Genomic DNA, 12637 nt, shown 5'->3' on the forward strand with positions numbered 1-12637 from the left:
TTAAAGCGTCTGCCTTCGGCTCAGGGCGTGATCCCGGCGTACCGGGATCTAGTCCCACATCGGGCTCCTCCGCTGTGAGCCTGCTTCTTCCTCTCCCACTCCCCCTGCTGTGTTCCCTCTCTCGCTGGCTGTCTCTCTGTCACATAAATAAATGAATAAAATCTTTAAAAAAAAATAGCCTTCTAATTGCTCTCTCTGCTTTTGCCATCTCCCCATTATAGTCTTTGTTATACACAGTACTTGGAGTCATGATTTTAAATCTAAGTCACATTGGGATGATCCGGTGATCAAGATGCTCTAATGAATTTGTGGTAGCTTTAAAACATTTTGCAAAATCTTTGCCATTTCTTCCACTAAGTATATGTCCTCTCACTTTGACTTGGCTTGTGTCTCATTTGACCAATAAATTACTGCAGAATGATGTTATGAGACTTCCAAAGGTAGGTCATGAAAGATTGTGCAGCTTTTGCCTGTTCACTGGAACACCCTTTTATAGTTCTAAGCTGCTATGTAAGAAATCCAGCTGCCCTAAGTTTGCTGTGCTATGATTGACAGCTCTAACTCAGCCTAGATTTCCTCTTACCTCACTAAAGAGCCAAACATGTGAGGGAAGCTTTTATGGAGACTTGAAACCAGTCTACCTGCCAGCTGAATGCCCATAAGTGACATTCATCAACACCACAGCCTTGCTTGAGTTCCTGACCCACAAATCATAAAATATGATTAAATGGTTGTTATTTTTTAAATAAATAATAAATAAATAGCTAAGTTTGAAGATTGATTACTATGTGAATAAATGGAATAGGCTAATCTTATTCAAATTAAAAGTCAAACTCTTTTCAAACTTAACATCATGAAAAGTAAACTCCTATCAACATCTCTAAGCCTGTTCCTGCTGGCTTCCCTAACTCAGTTAATAGCAACTCCATTCTTTAAGTCTCTTAGACCAAAAACTGAGAGTTATCCTTGATTCTTTTTTTCCCCTCTCATATTCCACATATGATCTCACAACAAGTCTTGTTGGCTCTACCTTCATATTATGTTCATTTATTTTAAAGATTGATTGATTGATTGATTGATTGATTTGAGAGAGAGAGAGCAAGAGCAGGGCAAGGGGCAGAGGAAGAATCAGACTCCCCCCTGAGCAGGGAGCCTGATGTGGGGCTTGATCCCAGGACTCTGGGATCATGACCTGAGCTGAAGGCAGAATCTTAACCAACTGAGCCACCCAAGCGCCCCTCATATTATGTTCAGAATATGGCTGCTTCTAATCGTTTCCACTGCTATCTGCTCCAAGCCAGTCATTTATCATTCATATTCCTGCAATATTTCTCAAATAAATACCACCCCCAATTCTTTTAATAGAAATTTGATATATTAGTATTTATTTTGGAAAAATAATTTTCAACTATGATTTAATTTCTTACCTCAAGAAACCTTGAAATTGTCTTTCTCTTCAATTGTCCTTTATTTCTCTTCCTCAAACATTTGCTGAGCTGTTAGTTGTAGGACATGACCAGCTCTGAACTGGTCCATGCCTGGGCATCTCCAGATTAACACAAAGGCATCTCTTATTTTCCTCTGTTTATCTGCAAAGATGAACAACTATATTCAGTTCCCAGGACACTTCTTTACACCTGAACAAGAACAAATAATTGGATGAAGGTGGTGGTATAAGAACTCTGTTAGAATATCCTGGTGTGAGCCTTTTCAAACCACACACACACACACACACACATACACATTCACTTAGAGAATGGTAATTTTGAACTGTACTCTAACTTTGGACTATTTCTAGACTAGAATTAACATTGTAGTGTATATAGAAAATTGAAATTTACATAGATTGATTCTTCTTAATAGTACAGCATATTTTCTTAGTTGACATAAAATTTTGTTAAGGGTAAGCAATACTAAATGATACAGATTGAGTACCTAGATAAATTAGTAGAAAAACATGAAATACTCTTGATTACTGGAGAGGACAGTACCCTTTTCTTTTATGGTCATACTGGATACTCACTTTCATTTAGTATCTTATTTTCATTTTACTTGAACTGTTATGGAATACACAAAAAGAATAAAAAGCACAGACTCATACACACTGAATCTGTGATCATTTAGCTCATGTAACTCAGATACAGCTGAAAATATTTCTCTCTAGCATTTTATTCCAAAGGTAGGTCAAGAAACAAAACCAAAATTTTAAATCAGGTACAACTGACATGACAATTTTAAGCCACAAGTGATATTTTTTTGTGTGTGTTTTGTTTTGTGTGTGTGTGTGTGTGTGTGTGTGTGTGTGTGTGTGTTTGAACAGATTTGGATAAGGGAAAGTCTGATTGAAGTAAAGGATCCTGGAAAGGGGAACAAATGATTTAGAAAATAATTATTGGCATCTGATGGCCCTCCACAATGAGCTAAAGTCAAAATTAGCATTTCTGGGGGTGCCCGAGTGGCTCAGTTGGTTAAGTGTTTGCCTTCAGCTCAGGTCATGATCCCAGGATTCTGGGATCAAGCCCCGTGTTGGGATCCCTGCTCATCAGGGAGTCTGCTTCTCCCTCTCTCTCTGCTCCTCTCCCCACTCCTGCTCTCTCTGTCTCAAATAAATGAATAATCCTTTAAAAAATAGTACTTTTGTTCCCTGAGCTAATTAGAACTACATTTTACAAGTCACATTTGGTGTAATGACAAATGAGGTCAAGTTATGCTATGTCTGGGTTACATAAAGCAAAATGGAATGTCTAGACTGTAGGGTCCTTAGGTCTCCATGGAACTTTGGAAGCTTCATTTAACAGGAATAATTTCTATGTACTTTATGCATTAGGAACAGCTGTACTTTTGCACTTCCAAGTGATCTCTATCCTCAAATAGCAATTTTTTATCCTTCTGAATATGCTGTTGCCCTCTCTCCTTATGTGTTTCTTGCACTATGAAATTTTCTGCCAACAGGATGTATTTTAAAAGTAAATAATTTATAGGGAGTTGAGAAGGAAGAAGAATGGAGGGTTAACAGCCTACAAAAACCTGTGCTCTTAAGGTTTATTATCTGTGAAACTTATAGATAGAATTATAGCTTTATATTCACTAAGTGACCTAAAAAGAATCAAGTGAATGCTAACTGGCTTTTTCTTTAGATTTATAACTGTAAAGGTAAATTAAATTATACATGAAAAATAAAAGAGAAACACAAGTTTAATCAGATGCCTTCACTGAGCACCAAAACCTATCCTAACCAGTCCAATTCAGGTCATCTTTTAAAGAAAATTAGTATTTGTTTTAACTCTGTTGTTTTTGTTTCCAAGGCCAGCATGCTCCTGAAGCTGTTATTTCATCTAACTACTAAGACTACACTTCAGGGGAGTTTATAATCTGAACCTCTAGATTTCCCATAAGCTTGATGACCTGAATCAAAGATTATAGCATAATTCTTCCTTTAATTATGCTTTTTTTCCAAATAGAAGTAATTATTAATGAACAGAACTACTTATAAACATTAAAGAGCACTGTGGGTCAAACTATATACAACTTGTAGTAAGACTTGATGCACAGCTAAATTGAAATTAATATAATTTAAATACCAAGTTATTTATTTTTGAAAACCCACTATGTGTTAATGTAATTGGTGTTTAATCTGTCTGATTATTGTTGTACTGTCTGGTTTTAGTAGAGTGTATAAATTATCATTTATTTAATTATGATTTATTGAGTTCCTACTATGTATCATACACTGAACAATTAGAGATACAAAGATTATGAAGTCATGTATCATAACCTCAAAACACTCATAATTTCAGCTCAATAAAATGTAATTAATATTTAATTATTAAGGAGGACAACAAGTTCTTCAATGGAATACACTTACATGTGGATAGAATATCTCTTTGTAAAGATTTGTAAGAAACTAGTAAAGTGGTGGTCTCTTGGATAGAAAACTAAGTAGCTGGGGAAAGGGTGGTGAAAGAATTCACTCTTCACTGTATATTTTTTATATTTTAGGAATTTTGTATGAACTATATTTAGTATGTATTTAAAATATAAAATAGTTGTTATAAAAATATTTTAAAAATATATCTGCTTGCCATATTACCCCCATATGATCATGCCAAAATGGACCTAAGTGGCAAGTAACTTTTAAGGTTTAGGTGACTGAGCAACATACAGGTGAAGAGGGCATTACGTAGGTGGATACATAGGTCACAAACTGAGGAAAAACAGTTCCGGGATAAAAATATAGAATTAGATAATTGATGCCATGCAAGTGGATAAGATTACTCAAAGTGAGATAAGGTGTGGATCTACAATGGATGCTATATATAAGGAAGTAAGAGCCAGTAAAGAAACCAATAAGTTTGATAAATATGAATATTTACAGAAACAAGATGAAAACCCAGAGTGTGGTAAGAGAGCAATGAAAAATAGGAATAGACAATGCTCAAATACTGAGATCACAAAAGAATTAGCAAGTGCTTATTATACGTAATAACAAGGAAGTTGGAGGATGTTTACTAAAGTAGTTTCAATGGTATCCTTAGGGAAACAGGCAGATTGGAATGGCTGGAAAAATGTGGACGTAGCAAGTAGAAAAATTCCTTCCAAAAGCTTACCAAAAAGGAGCAACTGGGTGGCTTAGTCAGTTAAGGGTCTGCCTTCAGCTCAGGTCATGATCCCAGGATCCTGGGATCCAGTCCCACATGGGGCTCCCTGCTCAGCTGGGAGCCTGCTTCTTCCTCTCCCTCTGCCCTTTCCCCTGTTCATGCTTGCTCTCTCTCTCTGTCTCTCAAATAAATAAATAAAATCTTTTTTAAAAAAGTTTAGCTATATAAAGGAGAAAGATTAGCAAATGGAGGAGAAATTGGGGTTATTTTTTTAAGTGAAACAAATTCTGATCACATGAAAATTTGCTAGAGAAGGATGCTTTACAAAAAAATGCATGGAAAATAATGAGGATGGAAAACTTTTCCAAGGAAAAGTTATCTGAGTAGCAGAAGGGAATGATACCCAGCTTATAGTTGAAAAAGATATTAGCCTTACACAAAAAGAAAGATATTTCTTCCAACCTAACAGAAGAAAATATATTTCTCTCTTCTCAGACGACATGACACTCTATATGAAAACCCAAAAGAATCTACCCCCAAACTACTAGAACTCATACAACAATTCAGTAATGTGGCAGGATACAAAATCAATGCTCAGAAATCAGTTGCATTTCTATACATGAACAATGAGACTGAAGAAAGAGAAATTAGGGAATCAATTCCATTTACAATAGCACCAAAAATCATACGCTATCTCGGAATTAACTTAACCAGAGATGTAAAGGATCTATACTCTAGAAACTACAGATCACTGCTGAAATATATTGAAGAAGACACAAAAAGATGGAAAAATATTCCATGTTCATGGATCAGAAGAATTAACATAGTTAAAATATTTATGCTACCCAGAGCAATCTACACTTTTAATGCCATCCCGATCAAAATACAGTGACATTTTTCAAAGAGCTGGAACAAATAGCCCTTAAATTTGTATGGAACCAGAAAAGGCCCTGAATCACCAAGGAAATGTTGAAAAGGAAAAACAAAGCTGGAGGCATCACGTTGCCTGATTTCAAGCTATACTACAAAGCTGTGATCACAAAGACAGCATGGTACTGGCACAAAAACAGACAAATAGATCAGTGGAACAGAACACAGACTCCAAAAATGGACCCTCGACTCTATGGTCAACTAATCTTTGACAAAGCAGGAAAAAACATCCAGTGCTAAAAAGACAGTCTCTTTAATAAATGGTGCTGGGAAAATTGGACAGCTACATGCAAAAGAATGAAACTTGACCACTCTCTCACACCATACATAAAGATAAACTCCAAATGGATGAAAGACCTCCATGTGAGACAAGAATCTATCAAAATCATAGAGGAGAACATAGGCTGTAACCTCTTTGACATCAGCCACAGCAACTTCTTTCATGATACATCTCCAAAGGCAAGAGAAACAAAAGAAAAAATGAACTTGTGGGACTTCATCAAGATAAAAAGTGTCTGCATACCAAAGAAACAGTCATCAAAACAAAGAGGAAACCCATGGAATAGGAGAAGATATTTGCAAATGGCACTACAGATAAAAGGCTGGTATCCAAGATCTATAAAGAACTTCTCGAACTCAGTACACAAGAAACAAATAATCAAATCAAAAAATGGGCAGAAGATATGAACAGACACTTTTCCAATGAAGACATACAAATGGCTAACAGACACATGAAAAAAATGTTCAACATCATTAGCCATCAGGGAAATTCAAATCAAAACCACATTGAGATACCACTTTACACCAGTTAGAATGGAAAAAATGGACAAGGCAAGAAACAACAAATGTTGGAGAGGAAGTGGAGAAAGGGGAACCCTCTTATACTGTTGGTGGGAATGCAAGTTGGTACAGCCACTTTGGAAAACAGTGTGGAGGACCCTCAAAAAGTTAAAAATAGAGCTACCTTATGACCCAGCAATTGCACTACTGGGTATTTACCCCAAAGATACAGATGTAGTGAAGAGAAGGGCCATATGCACCGCAATGTTCATAGCAGCGTTGTCCACAATAGCTAAATTGTGGAAGGAGATGAGATGACCTTCAAGAGACGAATGGATAAAGAAGATGTGGTCCATATATACAATGCAATATTACTCAGCCATGAGAAAGAACGATTACCCAACATTTGCAGCAACATGGACGGGACTGGAGTAGATAATGCTAAGTGAAATAAGTGAAGCAGAGAAAGACAATTATCATATGTTTTCACTCATTTATGGAACATAAGGAATAGCAGGGAGATTGGTAGGAGAAGGAAGGGAAGACTGAAGGGGGGGGTAAACAGAAGGGGGAATGAACCATGAGAGACTGTGCACTCTGGGAAACAAACTTCAGAGGGGTGGTAGTGGGGGGGGGATTGGGCTAGGCCAGTGATGGGTATTAAGGAGGGCATGTATTGCATGGAGCACTGGGTGTTTTACATAATCGATGAATCATGGAACACTACATCAAAAACTTATGATGTACTGTATGGTGACTAACATAATAAAATAATAAACATAATTTAAAAATTTTTAAAAAGTTAAAAAAAAAACATTATTCTGTTAAATAAGCCAGACACAATTGAGCACACATTGTATGTTTCCACTTTCATGAAATATCCAGAATAAGCAAATTCATACAGGCAGAAATTAGATTAGTGGTTGATGGGTGGCGGGACTGATGGCTAGTTAGGTAAGGGAATTTTTTTGAGGAAATGGAAATATTCTGAAGTTATATAGTGGCAATGTTGGAAAACCTTATTAATATACTTAAAAACACTGGATCAAACATTTATTTAAAAGGGCCAATTTTATGTGATGTGAATTATATCTCAATAAAATTTGCAAAAAATCCAGACTCCCTCAGTTAACCATTTTATATCAAGGTAGAAAATATTATGTGATATTAATTTAGTTTTCTTAATAGACATTGAACAAAAGTTGCCTGAAGATACTTTTTCTACAGTTTGTTTTCTATGAAATAGTCTTTCTGTAAGTATAGTTTTGTTTTTAGGCTCTATGACTATTACTTACTTTTTATAATAGGTAATTACTTCCATCTCAACAGTAATATGATTACAGTACCAGTACTTTCATGAAATCTTTCTATACTTCATCATTATTATTATGTTTTTAGAATTTCAGTCTTTTTAAAAGGATAGCGGTTTTAATAACTCTAACATTTATTTGGGAATAATGAATCTAACAAGATGGGTAATTCTCTGAATATGCAAACATGGTTATCTTCATATTCATTTTCACATTTCTTTTCAAATGAATGAATTATTCTCTGATCAGTTTAATTATTATATTTCAATCTTGAGAGAATATTATCCATTTTCCACTCAGATCAGAACTAAGTTATTCAATTCCCATGCAGAAAATAACTAGGTTTCTGAATATTCTGGAGAATGCACCAGAGCAAATATTAGGAAGCATATTGAATTTCCAATCCTTTTCCATTTTCTCTACTCTGAGGGAAAAACCTCCGGATATAAATAGTCTGCAGACCTACGATTTTAGTCATTTAAATTTGTAGCTCTTTATAGACCTAGAAGGTGTTTCTTTGTACCATAGGAGGGACTTCTGTTTTCCATCATTTATCTTATAACTTAAAAAAGAAAACAAATACATGTATGTCAAAATAACTGACCAATGCTCTTCAAAATTGTCAAGATAATGGAAGATATAGAACAAAAAGAGGAACAGTGACATATTGAATCAGTTGAAGCTCAAGATGAAAAAAGTCAAAAAGTTAAAACTTGAGAACTTGGTATAGAGAACAACAAACTGATGGTTATCAGAGGAGAGGTGGGGTGATGGCTGAAATAGGTGATGGCGATTAAGGAGTACACTTGTCATGATGAGTGCTGGGTCATGATGAGCACTGGGAATTGTTGAATCACTATATTGTACACCTGAAACTAATATAACATTGTATGTTAACTACAATGGGACTAAAACAAAAAACATAATTAAAAAACTTGAGAGTTTAGTTAGAACTTTGTAAAATTGAAGGAAGTTCTACAGTTTATTAATTATATTGTTCCAATGTTAATTTCCTGGTTTTGACAATTTTACTATTGTGATCTAATTATTACATAAGATCTTCATCTTAGAAGAAGTTGGATGAAGGAAATATAGGACTTCTGTATGATTTTATCATTTTTCTGTAAGTCTAAAATTCTTTTGAAGTAAAAAGGAAAATAACAGTAGCAACAACAACAAGAACAAATAAAACCTCTCAAACAACAAGAACAACTAAAACCTCTCAAAGTTCCAGGGTTTAGAATCAGAGATGATTTACCCAAAAATTATTTTAGGAATTAATTCACTTTGTTTAAGCTAATTCCATTCTAATAATACAAAATGGATAACACTTAAAAAAATATATTAATGGGGTGCCTGGTGGCTCAGGCAGTTAAGCATCTGACTCTTGATTTTTGGCTCAGGTCATGATCTCAGGGTCGTGAGATCATGCCCCATGTTAGGCTCCACATTCAGCATGGAGTCGGCTTGTCCCTTTCCCTCTGTTCCTCCCCCACCCTGCTCTCTCTCAAATAAAAAAAATATATATATATATAATTTATTTACTTTTATTTATTTATTATATATATTTTATATGTATATAAGTATATACATATATATTTTATATATTTATATGTGTATATTTTTTGTGTATATATATTCATATATATATATATTCACATCACAGAACTCATCTTAATCGTACCTACCAGAAAATACATAATAGTTGTCTCTGCAATAACTGATATTAATCACAGAACTAATCAAAACAGACCACAGTCCAATGATAGAATGTAGTTACAAGCATGACATTAGTCTCTGAGGAAAAGAGAATCCCACCTTTTCTCTTTTTATTATTATGTTTTTTTAATGAGCTTTATGTTTCCTCCTTTGTCTCTCTGTATCTATCTCTCTTATTAATATAATTCACAGTTACTTATGCTGTATCTATCTCTCTTATTAATATAATTCACAGTTACTTATTCTGGGGCATTCTTCAGTAATGACAGAAACAATCACCACTTGTTTCTTTGTCTTAACTAACCCATCATCTATTGTATCTTCTCTTCTTTTTCCTTATATTCCAAGCATTTATTATTGCTCTTATAAGAATCGTTGAAACAAAATATATGTACTAGTATGATTGCTAATATCAGCTGCAAACTAAAAATACAAAACATATTAAATCAACCAGTTGAGTTGGAGTTTGAGTAATAAAAGCAATCTAAAAGTCTCACTTCAATATTAGGGATAAGGAAATCATTGAATTGGGCTTTTAGTTAGTATTTCATTTTGATACAAAAATAACATTAATGTCATGCAAAACTTTTAAATGAAATATTAACAGTCAAAATCATCAACAAATAAAGTAATACAAAATAATCACATAAAGTTAATTATAAAATTGCAAGAATGTTCATCATTTCAACTGTTAACAGATCAACAAAGGTCACTACATTAACAAATTAAGTGAAGAAAATCATATGGTTATATCTTTAAATACTGAAAAGATACTTAATAGCATTCCACAACCAATTCTTAGCATGACTCTTAATAAAACAGGAATAGTAATTATGAAAAATACTATTCATGAAAAGCCAACATCAAATATTACTTTATTTGTAGATTAGTGAAGTCAATGAGATTGGCAACCATGCCAATAAGACTTGTCTTAGAAGTTTTATTCAATATAATAAGAGACTAAAATAATTAGTGTAAATATTAGAAAACAAGAAACATTTTTTTGTTTGTGGTTAACTTAATTATTGATCTAGAAAACCTGTGAAATTCCACTTAAAAAAAACTATCAAAATGGATGATAAAATTTAGGAAGACTTCTGTGTATAGGATAAACAAAAAGCAAAAGTTTTTTTTTCTTCACTATCTCTCCTAATTTATAAGTGAGTAATCCATCCTATTTTAAATGTTAACAAAATAATAAAATATCAAGAGATAAATGTAATAAGAATATATAAAGAATCTTTTTTTGATGCACTATCTTATTCAAATACCAGTGTGATTACACATGGTCCAAGAACACTCAAATAATAAACCAAATATAAACAGATATTAAAGGTTGGTCTTCAAACATTATAGCCAACGATGCCATGCTTGCTTATGATCTTGCCAGCATAAAACCACAGCCACACCTCAGTGGCCACCAAACCATTCAGCAGAGCTTCCTTAATTGTGAGCCCTTTGAGGCTACTGGTTTGAGGATACTTTACTATTTTTTTCAAGCTCTGAATAGTTGTAAGGATCTCAGGAGGGGTTGAAGGAACCAGCTCAACCTTTGCATAGTGTCAAAATGCAGCCAATCAAGGCTTCAAGTAAGTCCCAGCAGCATTCACCAGGATGGGGGCCTTCTCCCTGTGGTTACAGACAAACTGGGCCATGGTTCCAAAATGTAAAGTCTAAAAAAATCTTTAAATTGTATAGAACGGGGCTAATGCTTTAGGAATAGTGGAGTAAGGACCTCTGAGAGTCAGCTCTCCCACAAAAACAATAAAAAAGTGATAAAAATTGTTAAAATAATCTTCTCCCAAACTCTGGAAATTAACCAGATGTTTATAACCATCCAAGGAGCATTTATCAAGAAAAATGGTTAAAATCTTGGAAGTAACAGTAGGTTTTGCTTACCCTATACCCATTTTCTTCTCCTCAGCTCCATGGATCCTTGAAATCCTGCAGTCTAATAACTATAATGCATTAACACCAGCTGCTGAACAGCACTAGAGGGGGAAAATCAGGTTTGGAGCACGCTAAAACTTCACCCTACAGAATTCTTATTATTAGACTCATTTATGACAGTTACTTAGAAACCCCACTCTCAGGGAATATTTTTGCTTGACCTGACTCTAAGCTTACTGGGAACAGCCTTTCCCCTGGGGCATCAAAACAATCAAAAACAATAGTGACAATGGTTTAATTGCTTCCTGAGGCAGTGATAACAGTTGGAGCAAACAAGATTATGACTAAAAACTTAAAAGGAAAAGTTGGTAAGTGAGATATCTATTGTGGGCTTTGAAGACATCCCACATATTCCTGGAAATTGAGAACACCAAGTGCATGTACACCCTATGTGCATGTTCAGGAAGATCTGAGAGGCCCTACTGTCTCATCTCTGGTGGACCTATAGAAGCTCTATATAACAACCAGTGAAGGCTAAGGCAGAGTTGGCAATTGCTTGCCAGAATGTTGGCACCAAGCTTCAACACGCACACAGAAGGCTAGAAAATGTTTTGGTTAAAGGTATTTAAGGAAACCTCTCCAATCATTCACTGACAGCTACCCTAACCAAGCAGAGACTTCAGTGGCCACGTAGAATAGAGAGTTTAGAGATGTAGTCCAGGAAAGTCACTAAAAAAACAACAACAAAAACAAATTCTGAGTAAAAGAAGTCAATTCTGATTTCTGGAATTGCCACATTGTATTATATAAAGGTCCAGTTTGCACCAAGATTATGAAACATGCACAGAAACAAAAATGAATGGTCCATACACAGTAAAATAAGCAGTCAATAGAAAGTTCCACTGAAAAAGCCCAGACATTTCATTTAATAGACAAAGACTAAATCAGCTATTATAAATTCGTTCAAAGAACTAAAGGAAATCATGTCTAAAAATAAAGTATGAGAACAATATCTCAATAGAGACTACAGATAAAGATATAAAAGTCATTAAAAAATCTGAAGCTGAGAAGTACAATAATTGAAATAAAAATTCACTAAAGGAACTCCACAGCAGATTTGAACTGACAAATGAAAGAACCAATAATCTTGAGGATAGGCTATTATGACTATCCATTCCAATGAATAGAAAGAAAATAAGAATTAAGGAAAGTAAACAGAGCCTCAGAAACTTGTGAGGCACCACAAAGAATATCAACATATACATAGTAGGAGTACCAAACAGGGAGAAAAGAGACAAATGAGCCCAAAGAATATTTTTTAAAATAATGGATGAAAGTTTTCCAAGTTTGATGAAAAACATTAAGTTACACATCTAAAAATCTCAAAATTTCCAAGTAAGATAAACTCAA

At 34.4% G+C, this 12637-nt stretch overlaps 1 protein-coding gene across 1 annotated transcript; it reads right to left on the reverse strand.

Annotated features, from left to right (window-relative positions):
- Nucleotides 1-10680: 10680 nt before the first annotated feature.
- Nucleotides 10681-10992, reverse strand: LOC103680231 (ATP synthase subunit g, mitochondrial-like). The gene is given in 1 exon segment (XM_040642906.1): nucleotides 10681-10992. A coding segment is annotated over 1 exon segment (312 nt).
- Between the last annotated feature and the right edge of the window lie 1645 nt (nucleotides 10993-12637).

This window comes from Ursus maritimus, assembly GCF_017311325.1.
Source record: "Ursus maritimus isolate PB19 chromosome X unlocalized genomic scaffold, ASM1731132v1 scaffold_X1, whole genome shotgun sequence".
NCBI lineage: Eukaryota > Metazoa > Chordata > Mammalia > Carnivora > Ursidae > Ursus > Ursus maritimus.